Source organism: Bombina bombina, chromosome 2, assembly GCF_027579735.1.
Source record: "Bombina bombina isolate aBomBom1 chromosome 2, aBomBom1.pri, whole genome shotgun sequence".
In the NCBI taxonomy this organism is placed as follows: Eukaryota; Metazoa; Chordata; class Amphibia; order Anura; family Bombinatoridae; genus Bombina; species Bombina bombina.
The window spans coordinates 1,383,565,777-1,383,585,537 of NC_069500.1; the positions used below are offsets into that span (position 1 = coordinate 1,383,565,777).

At 40.5% G+C, this 19,761-nt stretch overlaps 1 protein-coding gene across 1 annotated transcript in view; it reads right to left on the reverse strand.

The window, feature by feature from the left end:
* Positions 1 to 419: 419 nt before the first annotated feature.
* Positions 420 to 19,761, reverse strand: part of DDRGK1 (DDRGK domain containing 1) — a 455,714-nt gene continuing 436,372 nt past the window's right edge. The window contains exon 9 of the mRNA XM_053704314.1: positions 420 to 763. Within this exon, the coding sequence (XP_053560289.1) occupies positions 591 to 763 (173 nt within the window). The 3' untranslated portion in view covers positions 420 to 590. The remainder of the gene's footprint in view (positions 764 to 19,761) is intronic.

Genomic DNA, 19,761 nt, shown 5'->3' on the forward strand with positions numbered 1-19,761 from the left:
AGAATATCATGGTAATGAAGCAAATTTTAAATACAAGTAAATTGGGAACTTTTTTTTTTAAACTGTATGCACTGTCTGAATCACAAAACAACAGTTTTGGGTCTCATATCCCTTTAATTTTGCTTTTCATGTGCCTTTAAATGATAAACCATGACAATGGTATCTTCCTTATAAGACACACATTTGTGTGAAGGGACACGCAGTAACTTGGTAACAACATTTTTAAGTACCAGTTGCTATTTTTCAACCAATGACATTAATATTCTTAATATAGATTTTTGAATTTTTTAGGCATATTTCTTGCTGAGAAAGCAGCAGTTTCGAATACGTTAAACGTTGTAAATATACAAACAAATCTTTAGCCCATAAAACACAATGTGGTGTGCCCCCCCAGACAAAAAGCGCTTGTAACACACAAATCAGATGAATCCGTGTTTTATTGAATGAAAATACTTTTTATAAAAGTAACATAAATAACAAATTTAATGCCAATTTATGTCGTTTTTAATGTTAATTTAAGAAATCAGCATTTTTTAAGCAAACTGTCCGCTCGCTCCATTTAAACTGAATTATCTGTGTGCCTTAAATCTTCAGGCAACTTCAAGGGGTACTGAGGTTTTCTCAGGGTTCAGGTTGATTAGCTTGTTGCTCGCTTGTGCAAGCTCAGAAATGGAGACCCGTCCCCTCTGCTTAATAAACTGCGCTACGGAAGACAGTTCCTCAGGCGTAATATAGATAAACTTCCCTCGGTCATCGATCACACCTGAAAGACAAAAACAGTTGCAGACCTTAAAGCAGAGCTTTCCAAACTTTTCATGTTGGTGACGCACTTTTTACACCTACATCATTTTGTGACACAGTAATTCAGTTGTACAAGCAAACAGGAGGTTAAACTAACTTGTTTTAAGAGATACGGACACATACATAAATTATATAACATTTATTTAAAAGTAACAGTAAGTATGTGCAAGAATTAAAAAAAAGTTTAATAACACAATAGCTACTTAATATTTTAATGGGATGTATGAGATTGATGGGATGAACACAGTTTCTGAATATTTGGTGGAATAATAGATAAAGACACTCGCATTTCATCATCAAGCAGCTGTTCCACTCACTGACTTCACATGCAGTCACGAGCCGATTGAGGAGACTACACCTGCAGTCAGGAGCCAATGTGCCATCAAAGCCACCAGTGGGAATAGTTTCAGTTCCTGCTGAGCTGCGCCAATAGGTTAAGATATTTGTGACCCACTAGGTATCAATCATGTGCCAACCATGTGACACGCGTAGCAGGAAGGCGGAAAGTTGGAAACAAAAAAAAAAATGTAAAAAAAATTTAAATTAAAAAAAATTTGGGCTGAAGCAGGGACACACCTACACACTCCCACCGACACACTAATGTGTCACGACACACAGTTTGGAAAGCACTGCCTTAAAGGGACACTGTACTGTATAATCTACCCTTTAATGTGTTCCCAATAATCCATTTTACCTGCTAAATTAAATTAGATTGCTCATTTTCCTTTATTTTGTTATTTGAACTAGCTGATTGGAGTATTTAAAATGTGTTTTTAATATAAAGGGACATGAAATTATAAAAAAAAATCATGATTTAGAAAGAGCATGCAATTGTAAACAACTCTCCAAATGACTTCTATAAGCTATTTATCTTCATTCTCTTTATATCCTTTGTTGAAAAGCATATTTAAATAGGCTCAGTAGCTTCTGATTGGTGGCTGCACATAGATGCCTCGTGGGATTGGCTCACAGATGTGCATTGCTATTTCTTTAACAAAGGATACCTAACGAATGAAGCAAATTAGATAATAGAAGTAAATTGTTATGTTGTTTTAAATTGTATTCTCTATTTGATTCATGAAAGAAAAAAAATGTGGGTTTCATATCACTTTAAAGTGAAATTAACAAAGTTCATATATTATATCAGTGGCTGATAGGGACAAGCCCCACAGAGAAAGTTACTTTTATTTAATACAGGAGTGTCCATTAAAAATAATAATAATATATAAATATAAAAATTACTTTAACCCCTTAGTGACCAAACCATTTTTCAATTTTCTTACCTTAAAGTGAATGTAAAGTTTGAGGAATGAGTACCCAGTTTTTAATAATCCTATTAAAAACGTTGGCACTTTCATTCATCAAAGTTTAAATTAAACTGCTTTTGCTAAAATACCTTTTCTTTCTGCAAGCCTCTCCAGCCCGTCGCAAGCCTCTTCTTACGTCAGGAATGACGATTCCGGCATCCTCCAATCACGGCTTCCCCCCCGGGGGAATCATTGCCTAAAGCAACGCTGTGATTGGTGGAAGGCCGGAATCGTCATTGCTGACGCCGGCAGAGGAATGCGACGGGCAAGGAAGCGCTGGAGCGGCTTGCAGAAAGAAAAGGTAAATATTTTTTTTAAAAAAAACAGTGTAATTTAAAGTTTGATGAATGAAAGCGCCCATGTTTTTAATAGGATTATTAAAAACCGGGCACTGATTCATCAAAATTTACATTCACTTTAAGGACCAGGGCTGTTTTTACATTTCTGTGGTGTTTGTTTTTAGCTGTAATTTTCCTCTTACTCATTTACTGTACCCATACATATTATATACTCATTTACTGTACCCACACATATTATATACTCATTTACTGTACCCATACATATTATATACCGTTTATATACTCATTAATGTACCCACACATATTATATACCGTTTATATACTCATTAATGTACCCACACATATTATATACCGTTTATATACTCATTAATGTACCCACACATATTATATACTCATTACTGTACCCACACATATTATATACTCATTTACTGTACCCACACATATTATATACTCATTTACTGTACCCACACATATTATATACTCATTACTGTACCCACACATATTATATACCGTTTATATACTCATTAATGTACCCACACATATTATATACTCATTACTGTACCCACACATATTATATACTCATTTACTGTACTCACACATATTATATACTCATTTACTGTACCCACACATATTATATACTCATTTACTGTACTCACACATATTATATACTCATTTACTGTACTCACACATATTATATACTCATTTACTGTACCCACACATATTATATACTCATTACTGTACCCACACATATTATATACTCATTTACTGTACTCACACATATTATATACTCATTTACTGTACCCACACATATTATATACTCATTTACTGTACTCACACATATTATATACTCATTTACTGTACCCATACATATTATATACCGTTTATATACTCATTAATGTACCCACACATATTATATACTCATTTACTGTACCCACACATATTATATACTCATTACTGTACCCACACATATTATATACTCATTTACTGTACCCACACATATTATATACTCATTACTGTACACACACATATTATATACTCATTTACTGTACCCACACATATTATATACTCATTACTGTACCCACACATATTATATACTCATTTACTGTACCCACACATATTATATACTCATTACTGTACCCACACATATTATATACTCATTTACTGTACCCACACATATTATATACTCATTACTGTACACACACATATTATATACTCATTACTGTACCCACACATATTATATACTCATTTACTGTACCCACACATATTATATACTCATTACTGTACCCACACATATTATATACCGTTTATATACTCATTAATGTACCCACACATATTATATACTCATTACTGTACACACACATATTATATACTCATTAATGTACCCACACATATTATATACTCATTACTGTACACACACATATTATATACTCATTTACTGTACCCACACATATTATATACTCATTACTGTACACACACATATTATATACTCATTTACTGTACCCACACATATTATATACTCATTACTGTACCCACACATATTATATACCGTTTATATACTCATTAATGTACCCACACATATTATATACTCATTTACTGTACCCACACATATTATATACTCATTACTGTACCCACACATATTATATACTCATTTACTGTACCCACACATATTATATACTCATTACTGTACCCACACATATTATATACTCATTTACTGTACTCACACATATTATATACTCATTTACTGTACTCACACATATTATATACTCATTACTGTACCCACACATATTATATACTCATTTACTGTACCCACACATATTATATACTCATTACTGTACCCACACATATTATATACTCATTACTGTACCCACACATATTATATACCGTTTTTCTCGCCATTAACCTTTTAATGCCGTTCTATTCCGTCATAATTACACTGGGCTTTAAAGCTGTTATGAGGGAATAGAACGTCATAGCAAACGGCTGTCCTGAAGCCTTCTGTGCTTTCAGGATTTGATTGCAGTCTGGAGGGCGTTCCTAGGGTTGTAGGGACGCCCCCCAGACGCGATCCAATAATTGAAATCTCGTGATCGTGTGCACGATTGGGTGGTTTCAATTTGTCTACATCGGAACAGTTGTTCCGATGTAGACACTTTAACCCAGTCACGAAAGGGTTACATGGATTTTCTAAAGATTCCATTATTTTCATCATATCTTATAACTTACTATAAAAAAAATATATAAAATATGATGAAAAAATTTAAAAAACCCCTACTTTGCTAAACCCATGCTAAAAAGTTTCTAAATTTTGCCCTGAGTTTAGAAATACCCAATGTTTACATGTTCTTTGCTTTTTATGCAAGTTATAGGGCAATACGTACAAGTAGCACTTTGCTATTTCCAAACCATTTTTTTTCAAAATTAGCGATAGTTACATTGGAACACTGATATCTGTCTGGAATCCCTGAATAATCCTTCACATGTATATATATATTTTTTTAGTAGACAACCCAAATTATTGATCTAGGTCCATTTTGATATACAGTATTTCATGCCACCATTTCACCGCCAAATGCGATCAAATAAAAAAAATCATTCACTTTTTCACAAACTTTAGGTTTCTCACATATATATTCTAGAGTGTTGGATCCCCCCTTAGCCCCCAACCTCCCTGATCCCCCCCAACAGCTCTCTAACCCTCCCCCCTCAGTTTGCCGCCATCTTGCTTGGGTACTGGCAGCTGTCTGCCAGTACACAGTTTGTTAGATTTTGAACCTTTTTAAGGTTTTTTTTTTTATTAAAAGTCCCAGAAATATCTTGTTACAGTCAGCTTAACCCCCTCAATACCCTACCCCCTCCCAGATCACTTTCCCAACATGTATCCCCCCCTCTCCCTCCTTCCCTTTCACAATTTTGTTCCATAGTGTAGCGGATCCCCCTCCCTGCAAGTGCGCTCCCTCCCGCCTCCTGTGCACGCTCCCGCCTCTCACATCTGCCCGGCACCGGATATCCTCCAGCGATGGGCCGCCCACCCACCTCCCTTCTATGGCACGATCGCTTCCAGCGCTTGAAACCCCAGAGGACATGCCAGGCACATTCTTGGTCATTAACTGACACCCAATGTAGGACCTGCTTGGCACATCCTCTGTCGTTAAGGGGTTAATGCACTTTTAATCATTCTCTTTTAGATGGAACACAGAAAATGTATGCTTACCTGATAAATTCTTTTCTTTTGGAATGATGGTCCACAGTCCTCCATAACATGGGATATATTTCCCACCACTATGAAGAGTTCAATAACCTATATCAGAGCTTTAAATCCCTCCCACCTCTCTTAGTTTATCGTATAGCCGAGTAGAGAATAGGAAATATTTAGGTAGGAAAGATAAAGCAGGGTCTGTAGAGGTGTCATTAAACTGTCACCTAAAAATTGAAAGGGGCGGGGGCATGTGGATCATCCTCATTCCAATTTTTTTTTATTTATCAGCTAAGCATAAATTTTGTTTTCTTTCATAAAATGATAATGGGCAATATTATGTGTATATGAGAGTACTATATGATTTATTATGGACATTGCTATGTGAATACGTAGTATTATAATCTGTTTTATTATATCAGTGTTTTATATGCCTTTTTTATAGGAGCAGAATATAAATACAGGATTCATTCCTAGAGGGGGCGCTCCTTTATAAGCCTTTTTAAAGGGACAGTCAACACCAGAATTTTTGTTGTTTAAAAAGAAAGATAATCCCTTTATTACCCATTCCCCAGTTTTGCACAACCAACACAGTTATATTAATATACTTTTTACCTCTGTAATTATCTTGTATCTAAGCTTCTGCTGACTGCCCCCTTATTTCAGTTATTTTGACAGACATGCAGTTTAGCCAATCAGTGCTCAGTCCTAGGTCAGTTTACGTGCATGAGCTCAATGTTATCTATATGAAACATGTGAACTAATGCCCTCTAGTGGTCAAAATGTATTCAGATTAGAGGCAGTCTTCAAGGTCTAAGAAATTAGCATATGAACCTCCTAGTTTTAGCTTTCAACTAAGAATACCAAGAGAACAAAGCAAAATTGGTGATAAAAGTAAATTGGGAAGTTGTTTAAAATTGCATACCCTATTTAAATCATGAAAGTTTTTTTTGGACTTGACTGTCCCTTTAACTTCTACCTTTGTGGTATTTGTTTAAATTTTTTTTTTTGGTGTAGTTAAGTTTGAGGACAGCTGCTAAACGAACTTTCACTATTTTGTTCATGTTATTTTTAGCTTCAGGAGTAAGAACAGTAGTTTCTCCCTGAGTAACAAGACGCAGGACAAATTTCCCTCTGGGAAGTGGACAGTTGCGGCCGATTTGTATGCAAAATCTGAGGTATACAATTTTCACATATTTGATTGACCTGGCATACTAGAAAAGATTTGCAAAATAAGCATATATATGTAGAATGAAAGACATCAGAAAATGACATCAGTGGAATCATTTTGTTCCATTTTAACTTATAATAAAGTATGCAATGAAACCCTATGTAAGGTCTAGTACAGAAAAACAGGTAGAGAACCCTCTATCTCTAAATCCTGGATACCTTGACCTTGTGCCAAGAGTATCCTCGTTCCTCACACCAGGACAAGTAGGTCCTCTACACCTTGTGGTAGATACGTCTAGTAACCGGCTTTCTGGCCTGGACGAGAGTGTTGATCACTCTCTCCGAAAAACTTCTCTTGGCTAGGCGTTCAATCTCCACGCAGTCAGCCTCAGGGAATCGAGATTTTGTTGAAGAAAAGGACCTTGAACTATCAGGTCCTTGCGACAAGGTAATTTCTACGGCGGATAAGACGACATTGCCACTAGATCCGCAAACCACGTCCTCAGCACCCACGACGGAGCAATTAGAATAGCCGAAGCTTGCTAATGCTTGATGCGGGCCACTACTCGAGGTAGAAGAGGCAACAGTGGAAATATATAGATTAGGTTGAAGTCCCAGGGTATCGCCAAGATATCTATCAGTTCCGCCTGGGGATCCCTGGATCGCAACCCATATCTGGGTAGCTTGCAATTTAGTCTGGACACCATGAGATCTATTTCCTGCGTCCCCCATCTGCTGCAGATCTCCGCAAACATCTCGGGGTGGAGAGACCATTCCCCTGGATGAAATGTCTGTCCGCTTCCCAGTTGTCCACACCCGGAATATGGATCGCTGAGAGTGAACAATTGTGAGTCTCTGCCCATTCTAGAATCCGAGATACTTCCCTCATTGCTAGGGAGCTTCTCGCCCCCCCTGGTGGTTTATATAAGACCGAGGTGATGTTGTCCGGTTGGAATCTGATGAATTGGGACGACCCCAGAGGGGGCCAAGAGTTCAGAGCATTGAAAATCGCTCAAAGTTCAGGAATGTTTATAGGTAAACAATTCCACTCGAGTCCATCTGCCTTGTGCCTTTCTGGCACCCCAAACGGCTCCCCAACCTTATAGACTTGCATCCGTGGTTACAATCTCCCAGGATGGTCTCAGGAAAGAAGTTCCCTGGGACAACTGACCTGGGTCGGGTCCACCAAGAAAGAGAGTCCCTCACCGGTCTGTCCAGAGATATCTGTTGGGAGTCTGAATGATCGCCGTTCCATTGTCTCAACATGCACAGCTGCAGAGGTCTGAGATGAAACCTGGCGAATGGAATGACATCTATGCTGGATACCATGAGCCTGATTACCTCCATACATCTGGCCACAGATGTCCTGGAGGATGTCTGCAGGGCTAGACAGTTGGACGCCAGCCTGCAATGTCTCTGTGTCAGGAATATCTTCATCACAGAAGAATCTATTATCGTACCCAGGAACTCCACCCTGTTGCTGGGGACCAATGAACTCTTCCCTTTGTTTATCTTCCACATATAGGATCCAAATAGGAGTAGAAGAGCTCTCGAATGATCCTCCGCCAGACTGTAGGATGGAACCTGGAACAAGATATCGTCCAGATACGGGGCCACCGCAATTCCCTTGACTCTCGCTACTGCGAGAAGAGCTCCCAGAACCTTTGTAAAGACTCATGGGGCCATCGCCAGACCAAACGGAAGGGCCCCAAACTGGAAGTGCTGATCCAGGAAGGCGAACCTTAGGAATTTGAAATGAACCTTGTGGATTGGAACATGAAAGTAAGCATCCTTCAGGTCTATAGTCGTCATGAATTGCCCCTCCTGATCGTCTCCATCTTTAACAATGGGACTGACAAAAACTTGTTTAGGACCTTTAGGTCTAGGATTGGACAAAACATGCCCTCCTTCTTTGGGACCACAAAAAGGTTTGAATAATACCCCAGACCTCTTTCTGCATGAGGAACTGGGATGATTACCCCGAGAGATGAGAGATCCCTCACACATCCAAGGAAGGCTTCTCTCTTTTCTGGTTTTGAAGAGATGTTTGACAGGAGGAACCTGCCTCTGGGTGGATACAATTTGAAACCTATCCTGCACCCCTGGGTGACAACCTCCAGGACCCAAGGGTCTGTAACTTCTCCCCTCAAGGCCCCCGCAAAAGAGATAGTCTGCCCCCTACCTGGTCCAAGGACGGGTCGGGGGCTGCCCCTTCATGCCGACTTTGACTCAGCGGGCTTCTTGTTCTGCTTGGACTTATTCCAAGAATTTGACGGCTTCCAAGCTCCCTTGGATTGCTCAGATTTTGCGGAAGGCTGCTGGCGCTGAGACTTGTCTGCACGAAAGGGACGAAAAGTAGATCCCTTAGGTTTGGCTTTCTTACCCTGAGGTAAGAAGGCGCCCTTGCCACGGGCCAAACAAAGTCTTCCCCTTGAATGGAAGGGAAAGCAAGCGAGACTTAGATGTCATGTCTGCAGACCACGATTTTAGCCACAGAGCCCTGCAAGCTAAAACAGAAAAACCTGAGGTCTTAGCATTCAGGCGAATAATCTGCATGTTAGAATCACAAATGAACGAATGCGCTACCCTTAAGGCTTTGATTCGATCCAAAATCTCCTCAAGGGGGGTCTCCACCTCTACCATTGCTGCTAATGCGTCACACCAATAGGTAGCCGCCCCAGCCACCATGGCGACAGCCGCCGCCGGTTGGAAAACGGGGAAAAGCTTCTTAAAAGAAGAGGAGGGAGAAAAAGGCGAACCTAGTTTCTCCCATTCGTTTTTAATAATGTTCGCCATCTTGATCGGAACCGGATAGGCCTGGGGCACTACCCTGTCCTCGTAAACCCTATCCAATATAGGGATCGAAGGTTCCTCCGGTAGTTTCAGAACCTCCAGTGTAGCAAGCACTTCCTTCAATAGGAAACGCAAATGCTCCATCTTAAACTTGAAATCTGGTTCCTCCGTGGAAGGAGGCCTAGAAGTAGCCAATTCCGCTTTAGAAGAGACATCCTCCGACAAGTCGGAATTGTCCTCCGCGGATAATCTGTCCGAGATATCCAGCAGAGTCGAAGACCCCTGAGACGGATAGCTGTGCCGTACCCTCTGCTTGCTCTTAGTAGGCCGAGGCATTGCATTTATGACCGCAGAAACCGCCGTCTGTAATTGACCGGCGAAATCTGGAGGCCAAAGGGCCCCTCCTGCAGGAGGGTCAGTAGTGTCCTGGGGAACTGCTTGTGTAATCGGAGATGCTTGTAGGGAACGCACCTCGCGTGACAGAGAACCCTCAGAGGTGGACGGCTCAGTTGTACTAAATACTTTCTTCTTTTTGGAAGTAGTAATATTGTCATAACATGTGGAACAGAGTTGTAACGGCGGTTCCACCAGAACCTCTTCACAGTTAGTAGTTTTAGATACAGAAGGAGTATCCTTCAACATATCAGAGTCCTCCATAGCTTGCGCCTTTATTACAGACTTGATTATTGATTAAATGGCACCTTTATATCCCAATGGCCGGGGCACTCACCACCTCCTATGACCCGGACTACCAGAAACAGCTTTCGTCTCCTCTGAACGCAGGTCAAGAAAGAGGAAGATACTGAGGCCACACCCGGTCACATGGAGTGCCATGCAGACCGCCCCTGCACTGAGCGAGAGACGTGCCAAAAAGGCACGCCTCACCTCTCTAACTGTTCCACACTGACAGAGCCTCATCTCACACAAGTGCAGTAAAACACACAATACAAATTATTACGATTATTGAAATCCCCCTGTTCTATAACCCCCTTTGGAGGGTATTACCCTAGATTCTATACAGATAAAGAAGTCACACTGTGACCCTATCTTCTTGCGTTATCACATATATATATATATATATATATATATATATAATGAAACGATCTTACCAGAATCAACGCAGTGGAACAGGAACACGGCCCATTAAGTGTGACAGGTTAGTAGCGTCGCTCCTGACATGGACTTGAGAGAATAAAAGCAGGTAGCGAAACTTGTCAACGCTGATTGCTTAAGGAGCTGTTAATATGAGTCGGGATGGTTTCACAGGAGAACTTCCCCTGCATCTCCGGACTCTAACTTTCACCCATGCTCTTACTGAGAGGCTGACAGGACTACTTAAAACTCCAGTCCCATTGCGAAGAGTACTACCCTCCATAAGAGACTACTCCGAATCTTCCGACACTTCTCTGCCAACTTCTTGTGACGAAAGGCAAAGAATGACTGGGGGATGAGGGAAGTGGGGGAGGTATTTAAGCCTTTTGCTGGGGTGTCTTTGCTTCCTCCTGGTGGCCAGGTTCTTATTTCCCACAAGTGATGAATGAAGCAGAGGACTCTCCTCCCCTTTATATGGAAATACCGGTGTCCCTCAGGAGGAGGCTAGGGATGAGTCCCCGCGACGCCTGAGGGTAGTTATGGCTGAAGACCCATAGGGAAATGCTGTGCACATAACGGGATATTCCTGTGTTCCTGTATCATTCAGCTGCTGTGAAGATTCTTTTCTTTCATCTTTGTAAATGATACTTCCCAGGGACTCTGGGTCTCACATAGGTCTGAGCTCCCAAATTTTAATCCATAAGCAAGTAGCTGGAACCAACTCTATTCTCAACCATCTCCTACGAGGTAAAGAACAAAATTAAGAGAGAGATTGGAGGGCTTTTAAGCTCTGATATGGGTTCTTGACCACCTCCTAGTGGCAGGAAATATATCCAATGTGTTATGGAGGACTGTGGACCATCATCATTTTGCGAGTATCATGTCCCTTTAACTTCCAAACATGTAAAATAAATAATAATTTGCTCAACACTGACACCCCCCAAAAATGATAATATATTTATAACTTTATATTAGTAAAATACAATATTTGTTAAGCGTAATATATTTTGTTACATTAAATGATTTTAATGTCATGTTTAACACCAGGAAGAACATATGAAATTATTTCCTTTCGTCATATCTAAAATGTATAACATTTTAAACGTATATTCTTTGCTGAATAAACCTACTTTTATGACTGTGGAGGTTTGTCCCTGTAGATCAATATACTGGTGGCAGCATAAATACTGCATACAAACATTTATTTTATGTTACTTTCAATATAAATTCAATTATATTATCATGCTCTTTCTTATTTTATGTTAAATACATACTCCTTCTTAGACAGATGATTGTTTTGGTCTGTTTAAAGGGACATATAACAGCAGGAATTTGCAATAGCTGTATAAATAACTCCCAACAAAGCAATCTTGAAACTAATTTTGTGTGCCCACCCACAGTAGGGACGGGCGATTGTGGTGAAAGTGCAATTCGTTTGGTAGAACCAATAGTCCTGTGGACATTCGTTTTGGACAATCAAATGTTGATATGAACGAAAACTCATTAACCCTTTCGTGACAGGGTTAAAGTGCCTACATCGGAACAACTGTTCCGATGTAGACAAATTGAAACTACGCGATCGTGCATACAATCGCGAGATTTCAATTATTGGATCACATCTGGGGGGCGTCCCTACAATCCTAGGAACGCCCTCCAGACCGCGATTAAATCCCTGAAGCACAGAAGGCTTCAGGACAGCCGTTAGTTATGACGTTCCATTCCGTCATAACGGCTTTAAAGCCCAGTCTAATTATGACGGAATGGAACGGCATAACGGCTTTAAAAGGTTAAAATTTGGTAATTGAATGTTACTTTCATTTTCGAATGTTTATAAATTAAACTGAATATCCACATTCGAAATTTTGAATGTAACATTGACGTTTAAAAAAATATAGTTCATGTGGTAGAGAATTTAGTAAACTGATACATAATAGATATAAATATATTGGCTCAAATGTTTCTAATTCGAATATTGTGTATTTTGAATATTAAATTTAAAGAGAGCATTAGAAATACTATTACAAATACATTGATTCAAATTTTTCTAATTCGAATATTACATACTGTAGTTTGATTCAAATTATGCAATATTCAAATGAGAAAAGTGAATATTACATTTAAAGCGAGCATTAGAAGTACTATTACATTAAATAAATTTTAGAATATTCTACAAACATTCGAAACGAACAAACAAATGTGTTAAAATTTATTTCATTTTTCAAATGCTGCAAAAACATTCGCCCATCGCTAACCCACAGGTGCCAGTCAGTTTATTTTCAGCATTTTTGCTTAAAGGAATAGTGTAGTCAAAATTAAACTTTCATGATTCAGATAAAGCAGGCAATTTTAAGCAACTTTCTAATTTAGTGCAATTATCAATTTTTCTTTGTTCTTTTGGTATCTTTATTTGAAAAAGCAACAATGCAAAGCGTAGGAGCCGGCCCATTTTTGGTTCATCAACTGGGTAGCACTTTCGGATTGGTGCCTAAATGTAGCCACCAATCAGCAAGCGCTACCCAGGTGTTGAACTAAAAATGGGCTGGCTCCTAAGCTTACATTCAAATAAAGATATGAAGAGAACGAAGAAAAAAATTATAATAGGAGTAAATTAGAAAGTTGATGAAAATTGCCTGCTCTATCTGAATCATGAAAGTTTAATTTTGACTTGACTATCCCTTTAAGGCCCTTACTTGACAGAGCCTTTCTGCGCTTGCGGTAATGAGGGTGCATGCATGAGAAAGAAGTGACAACAGGTCAAATGATAACGTGCTTGCATTGCTAGACAGAGGCAGTGCTTTAGTTAAGATTTTCATACACATTTTTTCTTGTTTATTATGTACATTGCCTATATATTTACCTGTTACAGTATATGCTTACAGGGTGGATTTTTTTTATTGAAATATGACTTTTTTTAAATAAAATGCTTGAGAAAAAAAAGAGATAGTTTTCTATTTAAGATACATTTTAATCCAATGGTAATTGATCGTGAAAACAAAATTTATGCTTACCTGGTAAATTTCTTTCTTTCCGGGCATGGAGAGTCCATGACGTCATTCCAATTACTAGTGGGATATTCAACTCCAGGCCAGCAGGAGGATGCAAAGAGCACCCCAGCAAAGCTGTTAAAGTTTCAGTAAACCTAAAAGATAATGTTATATAATTCTGCACATAGTTCAGAATTATATAACATTATTTTAGTGTTATTGTTATAAACCCTTTTATTCCCTTTTAATTTTTTTAAAATATGTCCGTTTTTCAGACCCGCTCTCTGTACTCTGCTGAGCGGGTCTGTTTTTTTTACACAGCGCATCGGGCCAGCTGTATAGTCACAGCCCGGCCCGACCGCGCCATAACACTAAGTGCAGCCCAGAAAGAAAAATTTATCAGGTAAGCATACATTTTGTTTTCTTTCCTATGGCATGGAGAGTCCACAATCTCATTCTAATTACTAGTGGGAACCAATACCAAGCTAGAGGACACGGAATGAACAGGGAGGGAGAACAAGGCAGGAGGACCTAAACAGAAGGCACCACCACTTGAAGAACCTTTCTCCCAAAAGAGGCCTCAGCCGAGGCAAAGTATCAAAATTTTAATATTTGAAAAAGGATGCAAAGAGGACCATGTTGTCGCCTTGCAAATCTGTTCCACAAAAGCTTCATTTTCGAAAAGCCCAAGGAGACAGCCTTAGCGGAATGAGCCATAATTCTCTCAGGAGGCCAGCAGTCTCATAAGCCAAAGGAATCATACTTTTTAACCAGAGGGAAAGAGTAGTAGAAGTGGCCTGCTGACCCTTACGTTTTCCAGAAAAAACAACCAACAGGGCAGAAGATTGCTGAAAATCTACTTTAGAGCGCGTACAACATCCAAGTCATGCAAAAAATGGTCCTTATGAGAAGAAGGATTAGGACAGAAAGAAGAAACAACAATTTCCTGAGTAATGTTTCGATCCGATACCTCCTTAGGGAGAAACCCCAATTTAGTACAAAGGACCGTGTTATCTGCATGAATAATAACAGAATTTATGCTTACCTGATAAATTACTTTCTCCAACGGTGTGTCCGGTCCACGGCGTCATCCTTACTTGTGGGGATATTCTCTTCCCCAACAGGAAATGGCAAAGAGCCCAGCAAAGCTGGTCATATGATCCCTCCTAGGCTCCGCCTACCCCAGTCATTCGACCGACGTACAGGAGGAAATATGCATAGGAGAAACCATATGATACCGTGGTGACTAGTTAGAGAAAATAATTCATCAGACCTGATTAAAAAAACCAGGGCGGGCCGTGGACCGGACACACCGTTGGAGAAAGTAATTTATCAGGTAAGCATAAATTCTGTTTTCTCCAACATAGGTGTGTCCGGTCCACGGCGTCATCCTTACTTGTGGGAACCAATACCAAAGCTTTAGGACACGGATGAAGGGAGGGAGCAAATCAGATCACCTAAATGGAAGGCACCACGGCTTGCAAAACCTTTCTCCCAAAAATAGCCTCTGAAGAAGCAAAAGTATCAAATTTGTAAAATTTGGCAAAAGTGTGCAGTGAAGACCAAGTCGCTGCCTTACATATCTGGTCAACAGAAGCCTCGTTCTTGAAGGCCCATGTGGAAGCCACAGCCCTAGTGGAGTGAGCTGTGATTCTTTCAGGAGGCTGCCGTCCGGCAGTCTCATAAGCCAAACGGATAATGCTTTTAAGCCAAAAAGAAAGAGAGGTAGAAGTTGCTTTTTGACCTCTCCTTTTACCAGAATAAACAACAAACAAAGAAGAAGTTTGTCTGAAATCTTTAGTGGCCTCTAAATAGAATTTTAGAGCACGGACTACGTCCAAATTGTGTAACAAACGTTCCTTCTTTGAAACTGGATTCGGGCACAAAGAAGGTACAACTATCTCCTGGTTAATATTCTTGTTGGAAACAACTTTCGGAAGAAAACCAGGCTTAGTACGCAAAACCACCTTATCTGCATGGAACACCAGATAGGGCGGAGAACACTGCAGAGCAGATAACTCAGAAACTCTTCTAGCAGAAGAAATTGCAACCAAAAACAAAACTTTCCAAGATAATAACTTAATATCTACGGAATGTAAGGGTTCAAACGGAACCCCTTGAAGAACTGAAAGAACTAGATTAAGACTCCAGGGAGGAGTCAAAGGTCTGTAAACAGGCTTGATTCTAACCAGAGCCTGAACAAACGCTTGAACGTCTGGCACAGCTGCCAGCCTTTTGTGAAGTAAAACAGATAACGCAGAAATCTGTCCCTTCAGAGAACTTGCAGATAATCCCTTCTCCAAACCTTCTTGTAGAAAGGATAAAATCCTAGGAATTTTTATCTTGTTCCATGGGAATCCTTTAGATTCACACCAACAGATATATTTTTTCCATATCTTATGGTAAATTTTTCTAGTTACAGGCTTTCTAGCCTGAATCAGAGTATCTATTACAGAATCTGAAAACCCACGCTTTGATAAAATCAAGCGTTCAATCTCCAAGCAGTCAGTTGGAGAGAAACCAGATTCGGATGTTCGAATGGACCTTGAACAAGAAGGTCCTGTCTCAAAGGTAGCTTCCATGGTGGAGCCGATGACATATTCACCAGGTCTGCATACCAAGTCCTGCGTGGCCACGCAGGAGCTATCAAGATCACCGAAGCCCTCTCCTGGTTGATCCTGGCTACCAGCCTGGGAATGAGAGGAAACGGTGGGAATACATAAGCTAGGTTGAAGGTCCAAGGTGCTACTAGTGCATCTACTAGAGTCGCCTTGGGATCCCTGGATCTGGACCCGTAACAAGGAACCTTGAAGTTCTGACGAGACGCCATCAGATCCATGTCTGGAATGCCCCATAATAGAGTTATTTGGGCAAAGATTTCCGGGTGGAGTTCCCACTCCCCCGGATGGAATGTCTGACGACTCAGAAAATCCGCTTCCCAATTTTCCACTCCTGGGATGTGGATTGCAGACAAGTGGCAGGAGTGATCCTCCGCCCATTGAATTATCTTGGTCACTTCCTCCATCGCCAGGGAACTCCTTGTTCCCCCCTGATGGTTGATATATGCAACTGTCGTCATGTTGTCTGATTGAAACCTTATGAATTTGGCCCTTGCTAGATGAGGCCAAGCTTTGAGAGCATTGAATATCGCTCTCAGTTCCAGAATGTTTATCGGGAGAAGAGATTCTTCCCGAGACCATAGACCCTGAGCTTTCAGGGGTTCCCAGACCGCGCCCCAGCCCACCAGACTGGCGTCGGTCGTGACAATGACCCACTCTGGTCTGCGGAAGCTCATTCCCTGTGACAGGTTGTCCAGGATTAGCCACCAATGGAGTGAATCTCTGGTCCTTTGATCTACTTGAATCGTCGGAGACAAGTCTGTATAATCCCCATTCCACTGTCTGAGCATGCACAGTTGTAATGGTCTTAGATGAATTTGTGCAAAAGGAACTATGTCCATTGCTGCAACCATCAATCCTATTACTTCCATGCACTGCGCTATGGAAGGACGAAGAACAGAATGAAGAACTTGACAAGAGCTTAGAAGCTTTGATTTTCTGACCTCTGTCAGAAAAATCCTCATTTCTAAGGAGTCTATTATTGTTCCCAAGAAGGGAACTCTTGTTGACGGGGAAAGAGAACTTTTTTCTATGTTCACTTTCCATCCGTGAGATCTGAGAAAGGCTAGGACGATGTCCGTATGAGCCTTTGCTTTTGACAGAGACAACGCTTGAATCAGGATGTCGTCCAAGTACGGTACTACTGCAATGCCCCTTGGTCTTAGAACCGCTAGAAGGGACCCTAGTACCTTTGTGAAAATTCTCGGAGCAGTGGCTAATCCGAATGGAAGTGCCACAAACTGGTAATGCTTGTCCAGAAAAGCGAACCTTAGGAACTGATGATGTTCCTTGTGGATAGGAATATATAGGTACGCATCCTTTAAATCCACCGTGGTCATAAATTGACCTTCCTGGATGGTAGGAAGGATCGTTCGAATGGTTTCCATTTTGAACGATGGAACCCTGAGAAATTTGTTTAGGATCTTGAGATCTAGAATTGGTCTGAATGTTCCCTCTTTTTTGGGAACTATGAACAGGTTGGAGTAAAACCCCATCCCTTGTTCTCTTATTGGAACTGGATGAATTACTCCCATCTTTAACAGGTCTTCTACACAATGTAAGAATGCCTGTCTTTTTATTTGGTTTGAAGATAATTGAGACCTGTGGAACCTTCCCCTTGGGGGTAGTTCCTTGAATTCCAGGAGATAACCTTGAGAAACTATTTCTAGTGCCCAAGGATCCTGAACATCTCTTGCCCAGGCCTGAGCAAAGAGAGAAAGTCTGCCCCCCACCAGATCCGGTCCCGGATCGGGGGCCATCCCTTCATGCTGTTTTGGTAGCAGTGGCAGGCTTCTTGGCCTGCTTACCCTTGTTCCAGCCTTGCATCGGTCTCCAGGCTGGTTTGGGTTGAGAAGTATTACCCTCTTGCTTAGAGGATGTAGAAGTAGAGGCTGGTCCGTTTCTGCGAAAGGGACGAAAATTAGGCTTATTTCTAGCCTTAAAAGACCTATCCTGAGGAAGGGCGTGGCCCTTTCCTCCGGTGATGTCTGAAATAATCTCTTTCAAATCAGGACCAAACAGTGTTTTGCCCTTTAAAGGGATGTTAAGCAATTTCGTCTTGGAAGACACATCTGCTGACCAAGACTTTAGCCAGAGCGCTCTGCGCGCCACGATAGCAAACCCTGAATTTTTTGCCGCTAATCTCGCTAATTGCAAAGCGGCATCTAGAATAAAAGAGTTAGCCAATTTAAGTGCATGAACTCTGTCCATAACCTCCTCATACGAAGATTCTTTATTGAGCGACTTTTCTAGTTCTTCGAACCAGAAACACGCTGCCGTAGTGACAGGAACAATGCATGAAATTGGTTGTAGAAGGTAACCTTGCTGAACAAACATCTTTTTAAGCAAACCCTCTAATTTTTTATCCATAGGATCTTTAAAAGCACAACTATCTTCTATGGGAATAGTAGTGCGTTTGTTTAGAGTAGAGACCGCCCCCTCGACCTTAGGGACTGTCTGCCATAAGTCCTTTCTGGGGTCAACTATAGGAAATAATTTCTTAAATATAGGGGGAGGAACAAAAGGTATGCCGGGCCTTTCCCATTCCTTGTTTACTATGTCCGCCACCCGCTTGGGTATAGGAAAAACATCGGGGGGCACCGGAACCTCTAGGAACTTGTCCATCTTACATAATTTCTCTGGAATGACCAAATTGTCACAATCATCCAGAGTAGATAATACCTCCTTAAGCAGTGCGCGGAGATGTTCTAATTTAAATTTAAATGTTACAACATCAGGTTCAGCTTGTTGAGAAATTTTTCCTGAATCCGAAATTTCTCCCTCAGACAAAACCTCCCTCCTGGCCCCTTCAGATTGGTGTGAGGGTATGTCAGAAACGTTATCATCAGCGTCCTCTTGCTCTTCAGTGTTTAAAACAGAGCAATCGCGCTTTCTTTGATAAGTAGGCATTTTAGATAAAATATTTGCAATAGAATTATCCATAACAGCCGTTAATTGTTGCATAGTAATAAGTATTGGCGCACTAGATGTACTAGGGGCCTCTTGTGTGGGCAAAACTGGTGTAGACACAGAAGGGGGTGATGCAGTACCATGCTTACTCCCCTCATCTGAAGAATCATCTTGGGCACTATTATTATCTGTGGCATCATTGTCCCTACTTTGTTTGGACACCATGTCACAATTATCACATATATTTAAATGGGGAGACACATTGGCTTTCATACATATAGAACATCGTTTATCTGATGGTTCAGACATGTTAAACAGGCTTAAACTTGTCAACAAAGCACAAAAAACGTTTTAAAATAAAACCATTACTGTCACTTTAAATTTTAAACAGAACACACTTTATTACTGAATATGCGAAAAAGCATGAAGCAATTGTTCAAAATTCACCAAAATTTCACCACAGTGTCTTAAAGCCTTAAAAGTATTGCACACCAAATTTGAAAGCTTTAACCCTTAAAATAACGGAACCGGAGCCGTTTTTACATTTAACCCCTATACAGTCCCAGGAATCTGCTTTGCTGAGACCCAACCAAG